The sequence below is a fragment of the Syngnathus acus genome, chromosome 10 (assembly GCF_901709675.1).
Source record: "Syngnathus acus chromosome 10, fSynAcu1.2, whole genome shotgun sequence".
In the NCBI taxonomy this organism is placed as follows: Eukaryota; Metazoa; Chordata; class Actinopteri; order Syngnathiformes; family Syngnathidae; genus Syngnathus; species Syngnathus acus.
In genome coordinates, this window is record NC_051095.1 from 1,734,553 (window position 1) to 1,755,094 (window position 20,542).

General features: G+C 48.2%; 1 protein-coding gene and 1 long non-coding RNA gene across 2 annotated transcripts; both read left to right on the plus strand.

Moving 5' to 3' along the window:
• LOC119128264 (serine/threonine-protein kinase MARK2-like) lies at positions 1-19,041 on the plus strand. Its single transcript, XM_037260524.1, has 21 exons — positions 1-491; positions 5,608-5,778; positions 6,673-6,726; positions 7,289-7,337; positions 7,423-7,488; positions 7,568-7,638; positions 8,048-8,104; positions 8,216-8,452; positions 9,016-9,135; positions 9,233-9,332; positions 9,417-9,528; positions 9,643-9,745; positions 9,914-9,971; positions 10,060-10,211; positions 10,668-10,762; positions 11,790-11,930; positions 13,240-13,506; positions 15,388-15,414; positions 16,861-16,899; positions 17,306-17,415; positions 17,523-19,041. Exons 1-21 carry the CDS (start codon positions 444-446, stop codon positions 17,870-17,872), a joined length of 2,427 nt encoding a protein of 808 aa, XP_037116419.1. The 5' UTR covers positions 1-443; the 3' UTR covers positions 17,873-19,041.
• A 488-nt stretch (positions 19,042-19,529) lies between these two features.
• Positions 19,530-20,522, plus strand: LOC119128269. Its single transcript, XR_005098954.1, has 3 exons — positions 19,530-19,627; positions 20,156-20,346; positions 20,438-20,522. It is a non-coding gene; the product is annotated as an uncharacterized LOC119128269 (long non-coding RNA).
• The last annotated feature ends 20 nt before the right edge of the window (positions 20,523-20,542 follow it).

Consider the following 20,542-nt stretch of genomic DNA (forward strand, 5'->3'; position numbering starts at 1 on the left):
CGTGATAAATATTTTTTTCACGGAAACACACCGGCCGTTTGTCGTCTCTTCGTTCGGCGGCGTACTGGCTTTAGCATGCTAGCCACCTAGTTGGACCTTCTTTTGAAAACAGCCCCATCAGCCAGCTTTTTATTGCTTCGTCGCCAGTGACTCTTTTGAAGAGTAACATTAAACACGACTCATCAGAGTGGCATTGTTATTTTTGGTGCCCCCAAAACATGGGACGTGCAGTTGAGCTAGCGAGCTAACTGCTAGCCGCCGATGTGGGATCCAACTTGTTGATTCACGGGCTATCTGACGTGTTGCTAGCGGGCTAGCACTGGGGCTCTTTTTTTACTTCGTCCCCACACCGAGCTTAAATGTACTGAAGAGTCGCTTTTGGGTCACTGCGCCTCTGCGCCTTTTTGCAGCAACATCATCAACCCACTTCAAGTCAAGCCAAAATGTCAACAAGGACCCCACTCGTGCAAGTCATTGAAAATTCTGGGCAGGTAAGATCACGAAAAATGAATGTAGTCAACATATCTCAAGTGCGCCAAATACAGCCACGCAATTTCTTCTTGGCACTGCTTTTTTATTTTTGGGAAAATGCAACAGAAAAGGTGCAACATCAACGCTTTGTTGTCTTTGTAAAAACAGATTCCTGTGATACAAGTTTATTTTTCCTGTGATTGATAATAAAATAGTTAGAGTCTTATAGTCGGGGAAAATCCAATTATCAACCAGCCCCTTAATGCAAAGAGAATCGGTCCGAGTTACAAACCTCGCGATCCCCGTTTCAAAAGGCCGAGAGCCCAAACAAGACCACATACCAGATCTAAAATTGATTTCGAACCTAAGGATGCTCCAAAATGAAAGTTCTTGTCTGAAACTGAATCACTTTGACTGCATCAGGAAGGTTCTTTTGAGACTGCACTTATATATTTAAGTAAGTAGCACAAACGTATATTTTGAGCCAAGGCGTCCATCGCCGGATGCCGAGCCACTCGGCGTTTGTTTACAGACTAGCAAGAGTGGCTCGAGTGCACAGCACTTCCTGTTCCCTCACCGAAATGATCTGTGTGAGAACACAGGCGTATCCTTCCACTCCCAGGTCATAAAGTTAATGGCTGATTTTTCCAAACGAGACGGACCTCACATATTGTGACTAAGCAAAATCTGTACGCAAGGCACCATTTGCTGCAATCACAAAGTCACAATTACAGTAAATGTTTGAAAGACATTAAAGTCCAAAAATGTAAAACCTCGATTTACATGATGAACCCATTTGTTGATAGTTTTCAACAACGGGCCTGTATTTGGTTGTCCGTTTGTCCATTACGTATTGTTGGCTGCCAACTTAGCCAAAGTTTGTGTTACTATCGGTAAACTACGTTTCGAAGCCGTCAGGTCTCAAAATACCCCAAGGACGCATGCGCTCACCCTAAAAGTGCTCTCTATAAATGGAGATATGTATTTTTAACTTTTGTCAGATGTCCAGGCTTTTTAAATTTGCATTGAGCCTCTATCGCATTCTAACCTTTTCCCTTGCGGTTACCGTTCGTCGACATCCCCCAAAATAGCATCATCGGTTATTGTAAATATCGCCGTTCGCAAAAGAAATGTCAACCATTTTGTCTTGTGGGAAAAAAAAAAAAAAGACGGCGAAGAAGTTGAGCTATACGGAAAAGTGAGCAAAATTTGACTAGAGCAACTCAAATTTAAAAAAAAAAAAAGCCCCAAATGGAGCCAAACTGGCATCTGTCGATGACCCGGTTTTAATCTACGGAATCACTGTCAAATAAATATCCCAGCGCACTCCAAAAGCACGACGCCATCACGTTGTCCTCGTTGGCGGTGAAAAGTCACTAATTAATCACGATTGAAGAAAAGTTGTCATGAGGCCTAAAAAAAAAAAAAGAGGCTCCCATATCACACGTTACCAACACGGCCCAAATGTGTATGCCTGTGTTTAGCACAAGTTTTGGTAGATACAGAACAATGGAAATGTCATTCCAATTTCCATATTTGCTATGACCCGTAACAGCATCGTTTGGTGCTGCCATTTTGGTTAGCAACACCGGTGGCAACCAAGTTCAAGTGAGCTCAGTCGTTGAATATTTGGTGTCCGGGCGTGAGGTAATACAGAATTTCCTGTTTGACGATGTTCCCCCGCGTGTCCCTGGAGAGACCAACGGAGCTCGAAATACAGGTCTGCCCTGACGTCAGCCTTGGCGGTAGCCGCGCGGCAGCCCGTGGCTTTGAACGAGTCATTATGTAGCCACTCGTTCCAATTGAACTGCCATTTAGAAGAGGAGCGGGACCCGCTTTGACTTCCACTCTTCTTTGATTGCTGCAAAAGTTAAAATCACAGCTGCATTGTTTTTTTTGCCCCCCCCCATCTTTTTCTTTTCTTAAATCCTTTGTGCGCCCATTGAGAGTGAGTCATCGCGCGAGCATGACGGTCCGTAGCGAACGCGCCGCTGTTCCGCCCAGGAATCTGTGAATTTGGTCTTGCTCTTTTAGAGGCGCTGTCGCTAGGCAGAATAGCGGGGAGAGACAGAGAGATGGCGCTAGATGGGGGTCCTAGCAACAGAGAAGCCGCCTCTCACACACATTGACTTTGGGTTCCCACCCTGGCGCACGGTAGCCCTCCTTTAGCTTGACTGGAATGACATTTTAATTGAATGAGCCGTGTCAGCGGCCCTATAATGAACAGGTGCTGCGCCGAGGCGTGGGCCTTGTGCTCCGTCCGTCCGTCCGTGTGTGTGTGTGTGATTGTCTAAAAGAGAGTGTAAAACAAGCCTTTCCAGTTGAGCAGAAGGAAGCTGGAAGGTGCGGCTGCGCGCCGCCGACCTGCCTTTAGACAAGCGCGGACTTCCCTCCGCCGCCACGCTATTGTGCCTTCACCGTTGCCATGGGAAAAAAAGTTGAAGTGGCTCAATGTTGATTTTGTGCACATGATTGGCCAGCAAAAACAGTCAGGCGAACCAGGCAGGGAAATGTGGCACCGATTGCGATGGAGCGCCGCCTCGTGCCATTTGAAGCGTCGCTGATGTCGTTCTCTATCTTGGCACGTTTCAATTCTGATGAAATTTGAGTTATTTCGCTGGCCATTTGTTCTAATCCTCAAGCAACATGGACATCAGCGCGACACCATGAAAATCACACGACATGAATTGTGGTAATGTTACTATAGTAATGATTTTGGTCATTGCAGTCTTTTTTTTTTTTCCAAAAAAATATAGAGCGCATAAAATAGTAAAAGCGGACACATTTTGTCAATGGCGTAATCATTTTCCTCTGCTCCCAATCTCACTTTTTGTTTCTGACCAGTCAGAATGACTTTTTTGACCGACTCCTCTGTGCTTCCTGGCTTGAATTCAGTCACTCTGCCCAAGCCAGATTCGGCGAGCGCGATTGGTCGGCGCAGTCCCGTAGGCCGAGCGTATCGTTTCCAGCGTCATGCTGCGCTGTGCCGCGCCGCAACTCACATGCAGCCCGGTTCAACAGCCCACTCACACCCAACTGACGCCAATTGCAGCTGGCATTGCTCCGATTTTGTTGTTGTTGCATTTGCCGTTGTTTACATTCAGGGAGTGAGAAAAGCAAACACTTGCATGTGCAGACAAAGCGTCAACACCGGCGAGGGCGACGAGGAAGTTATCCGTAGTAGTCCGCATTGTGCTGGCTTGGGCTGACCTCCAAGGACGAGGAAGTAGCCTTGCTGAAAATGACAAAAGATTCTGGCTGACTTGGACTTGGCTCAACTTGACCCAGACGTGAACATCGTGACTTGACAAGTCACGCTCGCTTACCTTTTGGAAATGGGCATTTTCCAGGTAGCCGGCCGATTGCTTGGTTTTGGAAAGGAACATTTTGATGAAACACAAAGATGCTGAAATGTGATTGAAGGGTTATTTATGCTTTTCATAACGTTGGGGAAAAAATGAGAACGGCGTTAGTTTGGAACTCGGAGAGAGACAAATTCCACAGGCAGGCAGGATGATGGGCCACTTTTCGATTCCGACACTTTGATTGATCCTGTTTAGCAAAAAAATTAGCCGCCTTATGGCAATTACAGCTCTGTGAAGTCACACTTCATGTGTAGCCCAAAAAAAGCTCACGTCACAAAGTTTACGAGTGTGTGTGTGTGCGGGGGGGTTGGGGCTTATCCTGCAGCTGCCCAAAAATGAAGGCAGAATCAGTACACCGAAATAGACCCGGCCGCCATCAAATACCACGTTAAGCGCTGAGGAAAGTAGTCCTTGCTGCGCTCTCGCGGCCTCAATCAGCGCAAAATGAATTGTGCCCTGCAAAAAGCACCACAATGTCTCCCGTTGTTTCCTCACATGACCCAATTTCATGTTGAAATTTTGTGAATGGCTTCAACAAGTCTGATCTGGGTTAGCGAGCACCTGACAGCCCGGCCGCCTGCCGACGTATTAAGGCCGAGGAAGTATTGCGCGCGGCTTCAATGGATGAAGAATTTCTTTTGAGCTGCGGCGCCAATGCGCGTGCTTCACGTTCACGTGTCATCGGCGTGTCTCGCTCGCTCTTTCTCTCTCTTTCTTCCTGCAGCTATTGTCATTCCGCTGGAGCAAATGCCCACTCTCGTGTCATTCCGTTCCGTCAAGAGCTGTGCAGCCTTCCGTTGAACGGTTCAAACAGTCAAAAGTACAAAACGAGCACACTCGCCAGCGGTTACAGAAGGACAAAACCGAACGACCCGGCCGCGTTAGCATTGAATCAAAGCCAAACGAATCAAATCCTTCCACTCGTAGCATATCTCACTCAGCGTATCGAAAAAAAATGATTTGGACAAAGGCGAAGGTAATGAAGTGAATTCATATCGTAAGATGACGACAAGAAGCTCTTTGTCGTCATACCTTCTCGAACGAAGCCGCAGCGAACCGAACGGACTCGAACCGAATCAAATTGAAACGGAACCGTTCTTGAATCGTATCTTCTGTCTGCATTTCTTTCATGTTTTGATACAACACGGCGACAGGCAGGCAGGCAGTCTGTCTTCCATCGAAAGAATCGGAAATGAAACGTTCAAAAATAATTAGTTACAGGTCTTATGTGGCCAAAATAAAAATCTGAAGAGATCTCCAATGTGAACGTAGCCTTTGTGTTCACGATGACATTGTCTGTCTGTCACTCCCTGGCCGTGCAAAGATAAAAGTATTTTGCTCCGCCCCCACACATAAGGATCTCGGCTCCCGGATTAAACCCGTCGCGATCAAGTCGAAGCGCTCGCGTTCCACTTGGTGAGGGGGCAGACGGACACACGTTCAAATTGAAGCGGGCCAACACAACAAAGTCATCATCACGCTCGCTTTTCCCGACACGTCTCGCTTGCGGCCCGCGGCTGATTCGCGCCACCCGGCGAGCCTCGAATTTGTTGATGGCGCAAATCAAATCGCTAGTTGCTGCGATCCCTCCTCACCTGTCTGCTCACAAACCACAGCGAACCTGGTCGGCATTTGGCACATTGTGGACGTTTGCGTTCTCCGAGCTGCATTTCCTGCTCGCTCGTTTAATTGGGCTCGGTGTTGGCACGCAGGAAGTGTTTTTGCCAAAATGGTCTGATTTCTTCTTGTCTGATTTCTCCCGACTCGACAGGACTCCAAGTCGTCGTCCGGTCGCTCCAGCATGTCGCGATGTCGGAACTCCGTCGCCACCACCACGTCGGACGAGCAGCCGCACATCGGCAACTACCGTTTGCTGAAAACCATCGGCAAGGGCAACTTCGCCAAAGTCAAACTGGCCCGCCACGTCCTCACCGGAAAGGAGGTAGACGTCACTAACTGAAAGTAGACTCGCTCCTTGTGAGCAGTCGGCTCGGACCCGTGTGGCTTTTCCATTTGGCAAAATAAAGTTTGGATATACTGATATTTAATTCATAAAAAAAAAAAAATAATAAACTATATACATCAATAAAAATATAGAAATAAAAAAATAAAATTTGGATTAATCATCCGATTCGTTTCAAAAAGATCTCGTCATATCTGATTCATGTTGTGTTTGTGCATTGGGAATTAAGCAGGAAAATCCTCGTCAGGGCTACTACCACTTTTTTGACGACTGCCCCTTTAACAGCAGAGGAAAAAGAAACCAAAAATGTGCCATTTTCTTATCTGCCAGGAATTGAGCAATGTTGTGTAGGCAGGCCACTGTGACACCTTGTGCTGCTACAGTTCTCCTTAAGGACAAAGGTCATGTGGATCTCGCAGACCATAGAAGCTCTTCAAAAAAAATGAGCTCGCTTTTGTCTTCCTTCTTTGGCCCGAGTCAACACGTGGGTTAGGTGGGACGTGGGCGGGCTCTGTCAATGTGTGACAGGTCCCTGCCTGACACTCGGATAACGCTCCACGTGACTCCCCGGCGCACACGCAAAGTGGAAAAACAAGGGCGAGTCGGAGGACTCGAGAGAACCGCGAGAAAGAAAGCACTCCATTGTCGTCGAGTCTTTGTTCTCACCAAACAATCCCCCCCACCCCTCCAACTCTCTATTTTTGCTTCAGTTTTGTCGCTCCCTCTCTGGTTTGGTACCGTGCCGGCGATCTTTGCATGCGTCTGAATTCCGCCCCCCCCGTTAGGCAACCGACGTCTGCTGCCGTCGTGCTATCGCCAATAAAGTGTCACTTGACAACGTGCCACAATTCATGTTGTCTTTTTGCCTCCCAGGTGGCTGTTAAAATCATTGATAAGACTCAACTGAACTCCTCCAGTTTGCAAAAGGTGGGCCGCGCACACACACACACACACACGGGCAGCTTCGTATTGTTGAAGAAGAAAAATACTCAGTCCCCCACTCTCCTTCGCGCTCTTCCTTACTGTGCTTCTGTGGAGCAGCCCAGTTTTCAATGAGTTTTAATGACGGGAAATAAGATGCAATTACTTCCTTTGATCGTGACTGGGTGGGGTCTGTCCACTCGCACGCACGCACGAGGCACGCGTCAAGCCAAATCCAAATGCAGAACCACTGCCGCGTTGCCACATAACTGCCACTCGTTCAACATCCCCCCCCATCCCCATTCGGTTTATCGCAATACAGAAGATTTCTTCGCTTCTGCTTGTAAGACCTTGGAAAAAGTTGTGGCAGTCGCACGACTGAGGAAAAACAAATAGCCTTTTGATTATTTTTAGAACGGTTGAGCCCTAATGAAGGGCCTGCCGACCACGTGCAGCGTATCCACGGACTTTCTAATGGCGGGCACATGCAAATTCCAAAATGGTTGTTTATTTAGTCAGGGGCGCCGTTTGACCCAGCTGCGCGTGCGCGCATGCGTTTGTTTGCCAGCTCTTCCGGGAGGTGAGGATCATGAAGATGTTGAACCACCCCAACATAGGTGAGTCTAAAGGGACAGAAAAAAAAAAAAAAAAGCTGCAAATGAAGGGCACTCACGCTCCGTTTCACATCTCCTCCGCCACCAGTTAAGCTCTTCGAGGTGATCGAGACCGAAAAGACTTTGTACTTGGTCATGGAGTACGCCAGTGGAGGTGAGCGGGTCATGCCGGAAGCGTTTTTTGTCACATGACGGGTACAGGTCGGAGCTCTCATTGTTTGATCGTCTTGCAGGAGAGGTGTTTGATTACCTGGTGGCCCACGGCAGGATGAAGGAGAAAGAAGCCCGTGCCAAATTCCGACAGGTAGGAACGTCCCTGCGCATCGCTCGGCCTTAACGCGAGGTACTTCATGTTGCCCATTTGAATCGCGTATAGACAAAGCAGCATTGAAAGCAACTTTAGATCTTTTGAAGTTTAAAAACAAAAAACAAATTTGCATTAAAAAAGAAAAAAGCGCTACCTCGTGTCCGAACGTGCACGCGAGTGATCCTCGCTAAATAACAATATTCAATTGAAGATCACAATGTCGCGTGTCTCGGCTTGCCCCTGTCTAAGAGCGAGGTCATGCTCTCTCCATCATGCGAGTGGGGGTTCGGCGATTTAAAAAAAAAATAAAAAACACACACAAGCCACCCCCACCTAAAACGTAATTTTACAGTCGCCTCCTAATTGTGTTTTTCTTGTGTAATCTCCCTCCGCTCTCTGTCCCCAGATTGTGTCAGCAGTGCAGTATTGCCATCAGAAGTGTATAGTACACAGAGACCTCAAGGTGACAACACACAATATTTCTGACGCACTCAAGCAAGGCAGGCTGCCACATGATTGAATCCATCCCCCTCCCATTTGAATGGCTTCCTGTTGTCCGCCCGCCCGCCCGCAGGCAGAGAACCTGCTCCTGGACGCCGACATGAACATCAAGATTGCCGACTTTGGCTTTAGCAACGAGTTCACACTGGGGAACAAGCTGGACACCTTCTGCGGCTCCCCGCCGTACGCCGCGCCGGAGCTGTTCCAGGGCAAGAAGTACGACGGGCCCGAGGTGGACGTATGGAGCCTGGGGGTCATCCTCTACACGCTCGTCAGCGGCTCCCTGCCTTTCGACGGGCAGAATCTCAAGGTGAGGCGCGGCAGACTGCTCCTCCGTATGCGTGTGGATCCGCGTCTTATATAAGCCGCGCAGTGTTTAGTGTGGGCGGCTGTAGCATTTGTCTTTCTGGCTCGCACCAGTTTGAGCAAGGACTATCTATTAAGAATGGTATCGGTGCGAGAGGACGCATCGCGCTTTTCTTAACGCCGCCCGTCGTGCCGACCCGCGTGACTCATCGTGGAAGCGCAGACACATTTTGGGTGGGCGATCTGATACCGAATGTGATGTCGGTATTAACGTTCCTGTGAAGTAGCTAGCTTTAGCAAGTTTGCCGTTTCGCTGCCTCGCCGACCGACCGACCGACATTACTCGCTTTGATTTAGCCCAGTCGGGCTGGTTAAAAGGACAGTTGTGTTTTGAAGAAGGAAAGTAGCGCTGTCTTTTCAAATAGAAATAGGAAAACCAGATTAAACACAGTCGAGAATATTTACTCTAGTCCATTTTATTTAAAGAAAAAAAGAAAAGTTGCCTACAAAATGACCTACTGTACGTGAGTGTTTATCCCAATGACGTTGCGCCTCCTTCTCCAACAGGAACTGAGAGAGCGAGTTCTGCGCGGTAAATACAGGATTCCCTTCTACATGTCCACCGACTGCGAGAACTTGCTGAAAAAGTTCCTCATTCTCAACCCCTCCAAAAGAGGCAGCCTTGAGGTACACGAAAGCAGCGGGCGTCGTTGACGTCACGTCGCTTGCTCATGCGTTTGTTTGAGGTTTTTTGTTTTTTTTGGTGCCATGTTTCTCCCAGCAGCAGATCATGAGGGACCGATGGATGAATGTGGGACACGAGGAGGAGGAACTCAAACCCTACATCGAACCCCAACCAGATTACAAGGACCCCAGGAGGACAGGTGCGCGCGCACGCGCCTGACAAGCTCCAAACACCACGGCGATCCATCACAAGTCTAACGTTGAAATGTGCTGTGCGTGCCAAGACATTATGCTGCAGATGGGCTTCTCTCAGGAGGAGATCCAGGACTCGGTGGTGAATCAGAAGTACAACGACGTGATGGCTACCTACCTGCTATTGGATTATAGGAACTCCGAGTGTTGATTTATTTGCCCATTTATTTATTTACCAATTTATTATTAGATTAAATTCTTTTGTTTTATTTATGATATTTATTTTTGGGTCTGTATGTGACACGAACACGTTGTCAGCATTTGCTTTCTGTCTTTGGCTTCTCAGCTGGATGAGGGCGGTATCAAGCCCCGGCCCGGAAGTGATGTAAGCAACATAAATGCCCCCTCCCCGCCACACAAGGTACAATGGGAGCCATTACTAACCAATAGCCGCTGAATTGTGGCCCGTCAGCCGCCGCCATAGATGATGATGACGACGGGCCACGGCGGTGTCATCGTCAGCCTTCCCACAACACTCACCTGCACGTCAGCGTGCAAGCCACCTCATTGCCATTCCCATTTTTCTCAGGTACAGCGCAGCGTATCGTCCAACCAGAAGGCTCAAAACCGCAGAGCTACTGACCAGGGTGAGCCCGCCTCGCGTTCCAAACGTGGCGTTCCCCACCGGACGCGTTTTGTTCTGCCGAGACGTTGAGCGCAATATCTCCTCTCCAGGCTCATCGCACTCCAAGAGAGGGGGGCAAGCGGACAACCGGACCGCCGGAGAGGATTCAGGCAGGAAAAGCTCATCCGGCAGCTCCACCAACAAGGTGCCGGCCAGCCCGCTGGTTCCCTCGGACCGCAAGAAGAGCGCCACGCCCTCCACCGTGAGCTCCAGTGTATTTTCACCGCCACATTGGCAAATGTATTGCTCCCTCTGCTTTATGGCGCAGCTAAGCAATTGGTCAAATGCAATCTGGATTTGACTCATTTAAGAAGTGCCGTGCACGTGTTGGCAAATCGACGTTTCACCTGAGCTGAAAGAGCAGCCAAGTACATGAGGTCCATTTGACTTAACGTTAGCGTAGGACCAAGGCCAAAACATTTACGTGTACTGAACCTGATATTGAAAGGGGGAATCTGGAAAAGGCAGACGCTGGCTGTATTTTATCAGATGATCCGTTCCAAAGATCAAAACGGAAGTCAGTAATTAACCTGGTTAATGATGAAAGCGAGACATTGGCGACCTTTGTCGTAGATGTTCCGTCCGCCCGCCCGAATGACAAATAATTCCGGATTATTTATCCAGACCGATTAGTAATTCCTCCCATGAATGTTTTCAGAATAGCATCCTGTCGACTGGCACGGGTCGCAGTCGGAATTCTCCTCTGTCCGAGAGAGCCACGCTGGGCCAGGGCATCCAGAACGGCAAGGACAGGTACACACGAAGAACACTTTTTGCTTTTCTTTTGAGGAAGTTCAGCCCAGCACATCAGCCCGGGCTTTCCTAAGCATTTAGGCCAACGCTCCAGTAGATTACAAATGACCTCAATGGCTCGGCCGTCCGGTTGCAGCAGAGCAGCGGCGGGCGGGATTGATTTAGCCACTCCTAGACGCGAGCCGCTTTTGCCCGTAGCATCATTCGAGCAGCAAGCTCACAGATGGTCATCATTTTCACAAGCATTCAACAAGAAAGCCGCAATTGCTGCTCCGTGACGTGTTCCGCTCATCATCAGTCTCGAACGGACTGCCCGCTATTGCCAAAACAAACAAGTGGCTCAGTTGAATCACTTGATTTATTCATCCACCGCTTTCGGCTTTCATCATTCATCCTCGCCCCCATTCCTCACTTACTCCCCAATATTTTGTTGGTTTGCTTTCTGCCCCTTTTCCTTTGTTCCTCCCTTTCTTGCCAATGAGGGCTCACCCTGTGGCGTGGCGGTGCGTGGTCCCGCTGCAGCCAGAGCGCACTTTTTTATTTTGAAGACGACCAGTTAAAAGGCAGATTTTTAGCAAAGTTTAAGAGCGATTGATATTCTAATTATGACTAAAAATATTTTGATATTTCTATTTTAAATATTTTAAAGCACCGAAATCTCACTCAGCAGCAACAACTATTCACGTTTAAGGACACTTAATGCACTAAAGATGATGTAATCAATGATTAAAAACGTTTCATAACGGTTACAGTGGTGTCAACTATTACACTCGTTTATAATGAAAAATTATCATTTTTTTCAAAAGTCTTAGATCAACTTTGAATACTCAAGAGCCCGTGAGAGGATAAAGAATATTTGCCTGCCATTCTTGGAAATAAATTGCGATATGCTTCCTCCCTCCCTCCCTCCCTTCTCATTTAGTGTGTTTGAATTTGTGCCGCCTCTAACCATGCTCCACCTCACTGCCCTGCCCACCCACATACAACCGCCTGTGTGTGTGTCTTGTCCTCACCTTGTCCCTCCCAGCCTAAACACTCCGGGTTCCCGCGCCTCCACTGCCTCAGCCGCCGCCGTCCTCTCCTCCTCATCCTCACGTCCTCACCACCGCAAGTCCTTGTCCTCCTCCAATCATCCATACCCCACTGACCTGCATGCACCGCGGCCCAGGCAAGTCTCTCATCCAAAAACGCGCGCACACACACATGCGCAAATGCCGTGCGCTAAGATACATGTCGCTGTTGGCTGATTTTGTTTTTCATTCACTTTGAGAGCAATTTACGTTTTCAGTAGTTTTGGGAAGTCTAAAAAAAAAGGTCAAATCAAGTAGTGTAGATGTATTTTATAGGTCAATAGCAGAACTCAGCCATTGTGGGTGCTGAATCTAGAATTGCCTTGGAGCATTACATAAGGATGTTGAGTGCATCTCGGTCCGTGAGGAGAAAGCCTGGACACCCGAGACAAAATGCTTCACCTTTGATTCCCCCCCCCCCATCTCACATTGTCCAAAGTATACTAAACTTTGCTTTGCTGCTGTAATTGTAGGCCACCTTGATATTTCCGCAATATTCAATATATACAGTTTTAGTAACGGCAACACGGGGAGCAAATGTCAAGGTGGCCCTCTACAGCGCTCGCCGGCTTTTGTCAGCTCATTACGTTGCGTGCGACCCGCTTGCAAATAAGCTTGGCTTGTTCGGAACCGGTTGGGAGCACTGGTTCTGCTCCTTGAGAGAGCCAGGTTTGCCGTGGTTGGTTTACTCATGATGATTGAATGGAGATTACAATATGATGACTAATAGCAATTAGCCCAAAAGAGCATTTTAGCCACCGATGTATACTTTATACGAGGAACTCGACTCTCAAAGGTGGCGGTGAACTCCACAATTCACTTCATTATAAGGGCACTTCGACAAAGACTTTAAGTTGCTTATTGCGACTCCCAGTTGACATTTACTGCCAAACGTAACATAATACAAAGACACCTTGTGTTTCCAACACAACCTCATCGCTCAATGCTAACGCTAAGTAGCATCTGTGTCGCCGCACGGATTGGACACAAACTGTGCAGCAACTGTGCACGTCGTATTCTTTATCCCCCTGCAAAGAACCACCAATATCAGCGGCGTACAGACGAGCTAAGAGGAGTTGAGGCGTCTAAACTAGCATATAGTTGTATACTGCCCCCAGGTGGCCAAGGTGTGCACACTGGAAGTGCTATTCCTGTCATTGGCGAACAGTTGAATTCTGTCAGTGCTGTGCTAGGTTTCCTCATTCAAATACAATCACGACTCGCTTTTCCATAGAGACTGCAATTTGACAATCCCGAAGATTGCTGTTTTTGTATCCAGGCAATTTAAAAACACACCTTCCATACTATTTCTCATGTCACAATAGCAATGGTTCGGTTCTTGTTTCTCGGGCTGTCTGGGCCTTCCTGGCGTGATTCACCCACTCCTCTCTCCGCTTTGTCCCGCAGCGGCCCACCTCAGCGGGCGCCCGGCGCCTCCCCGTCGGCCCACAACATCAGCAGCGCCGCAGTGACGGACCGCACCAACTTCTCCCGGGGGGTGGGCATCCGCAGCACGTTCCACGCCGGCCAGCAGCGGGGGGCCCGGGACCAGCAGGGCTCGGCCTACCCCGGCGGGCCCGCCTCGCCGTCGCTATCGCACGGCAACAGCCAGGCCCGCAGGACGCACGGCGCCACCGGCATTTTCAGCAAGTTCACCTCAAAGTTTGTGCGCAGGTGAGCGGCGCCGAAGCGAGCGCTCGCGAGAAAGGGCGTAAGGCCGCTGAAGAGCGGCGGACGTGGCAGTTGATGACAGGAGCTCAGAGTTCTCCTTGTGCGGACGAGCGTGACAGAAATAAACTTCGCTGCGATAGCAGCCGCGTACGGCCTGAGCCTTTTTTGGGCCCTTTGAGGTTTCAGACCGAGCAGAAAATAACTAGGTTGACGTTACATGTCAGTTCATGTGCTCATTTCCTCCGAGGAACCACCTACCGTACGCCAATGTCGTCCGTGCCCGTCGCCGCGCTCTTGCCGAAACGTTGGAAGGGAGAGCCACCCGAGCGGCGGGATCTCCTCTATAATTTGACCAGCGAGGAGTCGCTGCGGCTTTGCGTCCAGGCACTTCCACTCTTGACTCGTGGCGCACGCTTCAAATCGGATCGCGGCTAATTACGCGGCCTCGCGTTGCCACCCGTTAAGGAAGCCGCGCGACAGGCGAGCGAGGTGGAATTTTCAACGCCGTATCAAAAGTTGACTTTATTTTTAATGGACTTATTCAGCTCCGATTCATTTTGAAATGTCACATTTTGTATTTCCACTCCGAATTTGGTCAATGACGAAGAAAATGTGTAGATTGAAATGAAGCAGTTTTAGAGTGAGAGAAAGCGAAACAAATATGACCCTTTTGATTTGACTTACAATTATTAATAACTTATTATGACGTTTATTCTTTTTATGTACCTATAAAACTCCCTACTCACATCGAAGGAAAGATTCTGATTAACACGATTCTGTGGCGCAAACTATGGCGGCCTGTGACAATTGACATTTTTACCTTGATGGGTTCCTGCTTGATTCGGAGTGTGTTGGGCATTTTCTTTGTGTCACCTCAATGAGAAGGGTCTAGCTCCGCCCCTAGTGGTAAAACGGTTTATTGGCGCTAATATTGGCTCTCATTCATCAAAGAACACATTTCGTATATTTTCATCTTACAGGACTTTAGATCACATAAATGACTTACCGTTTGTTCACTATCAATCAATGGGATACTCTAATTTAGAAATTCATCTCTCTGACTGACGCGAGCTAAAAAAGCCACAAGGAGCCACGTTGTCGTTAAGCGAGATGAAGGCGAGGATGGTACGGGAAGCGCAGGCTCAAATCAAAGGAAGTCCTTGAGCGCCGTGGCAAAAGAACCATCCGACGTGGGGGCGGCGGCACAGGCGCTCGGAGCCGGTGTAACGCCGTGGCGACGGTATCCATGGTTACACCGCAGCTCACTTTCCCTGCAACTATTAATAGCGCCAAGCGTGGACACGCGTGACAACTTGTCACCGTGGAAGAAAGTTGAGGCAGCAGAGTTTAGCTTTAACACGATCGCATTCCTCTGCATTTTATCGACACCGAGTCGAGAGAGAAAAAAACGTTCCGGCCTTTGGGTGAAATGAGAATTGCAAGCGTCAGCGTCGTTGGGGGGGGGGCGGCGGGCGAGGGGTGAAATTGCCCAATTTGAGACGTTTGCGCTTGAGAAGGTCGCGTGAGGACCATCGCGTGTTGACGCGCACGTCTGTTTTGCATGCATGTATGCTCAGCTTGTTGTTTTGGAAAATGTGTGTTTGTCGATGGGCGTCCTTTGTGCCTTTGTTTTTAGGGTCAGCACTCAAGAATCTTGTCCTCTCGCACGTCCGATAATGTCTCGACACGCGTGAACGGTTTTGATGAAAGCCCCCCCCCCGCGGGCCACCGATGATTTCGGTCTTCCAAATGTCTTCCCTGTGCTTTTTTTTTTTTTTTTGTCTTGAGAAGGCAGCGCGACATTACGGCACACGTTCATACCCACGTTTCTTTCTCTTTCTTTCTTTTTTCTTTCTTTCTTATCCCTTTTTTTTGTTTTTGTAGAAATCTCTCGTTCAGGTTTCCAAGAAGGTAGGCCAACATCCCCAACGTACACTATCCAGCCTTGATATATATCGTATTTTCCTCCTCTCCATATTTATTTGACATATCAGTATTTCTTCCCCTTTTGGTGTTTTGTGCAGCTCTGTTGAAATCTTCACCTGTGCCTTGAGCCTTATCTTTTCTCCTATTGATTGATTTCCTGTGGTCACTCCTGCCCCCTCCTTTTTTTTTCTTTTTTTTATTATCAGCCTTTTGGTTTTGAGTTAAGCTGTGTTTGGCCCTTTTATATTTTTTGTTTCTTCACGCCACTAATGTCCCTCCTTACCCGCCCGCCCGCCCACGCACCTAACTCACTCACTCACTCACTCACTCGCCTGCTCGCTGTCATCACCATCACACAACACAATAACACCTCAGGCCTCTTTCTCTTTGCCCCCTGCACCCCCCAGTCCCGGTCCCGCCCCCCTTCCCCCCCACAATCAATCCATTTCCAGGTTTCAGGTAGAGTGTGAGCCTTTCCACATGAGAACAGCCCAAACGATTTGTCATCTTCGCAGTATGTTGTGTTCTTTGCCTTGGTCAGAGGCCGCAATTCACGACTGGTGTCATTAGTTGATTCTGATTCGTACCCACTTGGGGGAGACTGGATGGAGGTGGAGAGGAGGAGCGGACCCCGAAGGGATGGGCCTTTTATTTTTCCGGAGCCTGCACGCTGTCGCTCTTTTCCTCTCACTGCCTTTCTTTAAAAGGGGCAGCAACAGCATTGGATGGCTTTGACCTTTCTCTGGCTGGACCTTAATGCTGTCCGCACACACACACGGTGTATATTTGCATGATGTAAGTCATGTTATGTTGGGGGGGGGGGGGGTATCGAGAACACTTTTGTTACGTAGCTGGAGCATTGTGCCACCTGATGGTCAGAACATGTACTAACATGGCTAAAGAAATTCCTCATTTCATAAAGCGAAAGCGTAGTCGATGGATAGCTAATCGATAGCATTTAGCGCCAAATACGTTTCGACGTATTCGAAAAGATTTTACTCCACATTGGCAGCGGCACAAGTCAAAAAATGAAAGAAAAAAATCTGAAAATCGCCTGTTTCTCAAGGCACCTCGTTATCATTGATTGTTTGTTCCCCCATTTCGTCTTCCTCCATGTCGCAGTGCGCATGTAAAATGGAGCACAAGATATTCCCCAGACCACGTTTTTTTTGTCGAAAGCATCTTTCTTTTGACAAGCAACAACTGTCTGTCTGTCATACTGTTTTCTTGTCCTTGCGTGTGTTACGTTCTTCATATTGTGATGCTAATTTAAATGGCGGCCTATTAATATCCAAGCCCATTTGGCATCACTGGTGAGTCTGCTGGCAAAGAACCGTGGGGCGAGTTGTCGTCAACTCTCAGACTCGTCTTCTGAGCCGGCGGACAGGATTACTGTCCAAAACGACTAAACTTGTGTTGATTTCTCCCGAGGAGTCCGTATGAGGGAGAGGGTCGGGAAGAGGGGAGCAGGTGAGCTACAGAACCCGAGCCGCCCCCGCCTCGCTTCGCCGCCAATCAGTAGAGCGAGCGCCGCCTAACGCAGTAGCTGATCTTTGAGCGGGGCTTGAATCGGGTGGTGACGGTGCTGGACCAATCAGGATGGGAAATTAGTAGCGCGCGTGATGGTGTGGAGGTGCATGGTTATGGGGCGGCTGCGTGTGGGACAAAAAAAATCATGGCTGGCCTGTACCCAAATGTGTTTGTGTGCCACGGTCACGTGCGAGGCGTACACAAACACGCACGGGGACTTAATTGTTTTATTTTTTTTTTTTTTTTGTCGTCGTCTTCATTCATTGTCCTCGTCGTCCTCGTCGTCTCCTCCTCCCTCTTTATTCAGGCTCCATCTTTGGAATAATTCTACCCCCTCCGTCCGCAGGTCCATGCTGAGCAGCAACGTGGACAAGTCCGAGAAGACGTCCGGCGGCGTTCTCTCCTCCTCGTCCAACAATGACGAGAATAATTCCTCACCGGGATCTGGTAACACTGGTATGTTAGAATCAGAATAGCGTTATTTATCATTGGACTTGCCCGGAAGACGTCGAGTGTACTGTGCCATTTCAACGGGGTGTCTTCTCGCCCCCACCCCCTTGCAGGCGGCACGGGCACGCCTCCCGCCATCGCCGGTCAGAAGGACTCGGCCAAGCCGCGCTCGCTGCGCTTCACCTGGTCCATGAAGACCACGTCGTCCATGGAGCCCACGGAGATGATGCGCGAGATCCGCAAGGTGCTCGACTCCAACAGCTGCGCATACGAGCTGCGCGAGCGCTACATGCTGCTGTGCATGTCGGGCAACCCGGCGCGCGACGACTTTGTCCAGTGGGAGATGGAAGTGTGCAAGCTGCCGCGGCTCTCCCTCAACGGCGTGCGCTTCAAGCGCATCTCGGGCACATCCATCGCCTTCAAGAACATTGCGTCCAAGATCGCCAACGAGCTCAAACTGTGAGCGGACGGGACGGACGCCGCGTGGATGGATGGATGGATGGATGGATGAGTGAATGGATGGATGGAGGTCTTGAGTGGGGTGGGGGTCCATTTTGAGTAACACCAGTGGTTTGAAGCAGGGATAGTTCTCTTTCTTTCTCCAGATTTTGATTCCAAGGCATTTTCTTTCCGTCACCACTCCACTGCATGTCGAATCCTCACCTCGGCGCTCTTACCACTTTCTTGCTATTTATTCTCAGCACAATCCTTTAGTTTTTTTTTTGGGGGGTTTTTTTCCCCCAAACACTTTGGGGCGGGACATTCTCTTTGAAGGATCGGCTGAAACTATGTGATGAAATGCGGAGCCTTATTTTGCTGGAGTTTGCCGATTCTCTTGCAAAACGGATGAGCGGACCGAGCCAGGGCTCTCTTGTGCGTGCAGAGACACACATATGCACACACACACACATCGCATACACAAATGCTTTTGCCTTCTTCACCGCCTGCTCAAACTAGACCTTCCACCCCCACCTCTTGATTTGTGTCAGGTCAGATCAGGCCAGTTGGACTTGAAGTTAATGCCCGAAACAAAATGTGTTTTCAACTTCTCTTATTTTATTTTTATTTTTTATTTTTCCTCAACACAGTAGTGCACTGGAAAAGGGGGGTGACTGTCTAACACACCTGCCCCCCCCCCCCCCCCCCTCCCCTCCTTACACACTCAACCTCCTCATTTGACTGGTCCCAGAGAGCGAAACACACAAGTGTCAGAACGGTCACCGAATTACTCTCATGTGCTTTGGATTCGACAATACGGTTTTGGTGTCGTTCTAATGATTTGGGATTTGTAAAATGTGTGTGGTTTTTCTTGTTTTCCTTTCGATGGGGTCATGTCAGGTGATATCATTGCTGCCTTCGTTCGGTGTCGTGCACCTTTTTGACACACTTGTCAGAAAAGTTCATCAGCAAACCTCCAAATTGAGGACTTCTTATTAGTGACGCTGATGACTCCTGCCTGTACGGTTTTATTTTTTTTTAACCCCCCCCCCCTCCCCTCCCCTACAACCACAGCACATTTCATGTTCGAAAGTCCCAACTTTAATATCTTTCTTTATGCTCGTCCAGCTTGATGAAGCAGCACACACACACACATTGGGGGGGAGGGGGGGGTCGAAATGAGACAAGGGTCGGTCACTTCATTCTAAAATGATGACACACTGTGTTTATTTTATTTCTATTTTTGAGTTTTAAAGTCAGTTTTTCTTTCACACTTGATCATTGTATTAAGGTGCTGGGTACGATTCTAATGATTATTCTGGCTGTTGCTGTATATTATCACTTTCAGGGTTTTTTTTTTTTTGATTTTATCTCGCATTATTTTGCTTTGTTTTAACGTTGCTGTAATTTACGTTGATTTTCAAAAAACGTTTTTGAGCGAACTGTAACTGTAGTGGCGGGTTGGGGGAGGGTCGGGGGAATCCTCAGCTTCTGAAATGTGTTTTGTTTTTTTTTGCAAAGATGAAATGATGAAAACTTAACAATGATAGTAATAAAACAATGATATGATGATCGCGTGGCCCTGAAATCCATCGTCTCCATTTATTTATAAGCATTTCTTCCCCGACTTCTATGAACGAAAGCTTTTCTTAATATTCTTTTTGAAGTAACCAAACGAATGCTTTTATTTTGTACCGACACTTCCTGCCCCGCCCATGGAGACTTGAACGCGGAAGTATTGACGAATCCACCTGCGCCGGGTCGGACGATAAGGAAAAACGTACGTTTTAATATTTATAAATGACGTTGGAATATCTGTTACTAAGCGGGCACCGTCGAAGAAATAGATATATAGATTTTTTTCTGAATCCAATGGGGTTGTTACGAGATAATATGTGCTAGCTAGTGTCTATCAAAAAATGTTTAAGAAAAATGGCACTCGTTCTATACTGTGTGATGTTTATATTTTCACTCTCAAGTGAAGCTCGTGTCGTATCTGCAGTGTTGAAATGAAATCACAAAACCGATTTTATTAAGTGTAAACCTGTTTATTAAAAAAGAAAAATCTAAACATTTACTACAATACCTGTAACATGAACGTATTTATTTGAAATCGAATTTCCAAGCATATTTACTACTATTTAAAACCTGTAATAAAATAAAAGGAAAAGGAAAAAAAAAAAAAAAACGGGATTCTTGATAGTGTCAACCAACACAAATCCCACATTTTCCATTGACACTAATCTTGAGTATCTTCATTTAAGTGTAGTTAGTGCATGGTGTCATTGATCGCCTCCTCTTTTGCTAGACCTCATCCTTGTCTCCCTGGAGGTGCAGCAGCAGCCATGAAACTCGGACTGCACTTTGTGGTCGACCCCGCGGGCTGGCTATGCGTCGGCGCCGTCTTTGGGATCTGGCTCTACAACTCCATTTTTGTTCCCAAGCTGATTCTGCTGCCACACTACAGAGAAGGCCACATTTCCTGGGCTCTCGTCATTTGTAAGGACTACACAATCCCACAAAGGGAAACGGTCACTCATTCTTGCTATTTTGATATGTAATGAGAAAAAAGATGGGGTATTTTCTTCAGGTTATTATGCTGCGTCAGCACTGTGCTTTTAGCCCTGTTCAGGGCGTCCACGGCGGATCCTGGTCATCTTCCTCCAAACCCCCATACCTCACTCTGGTAGTAAAC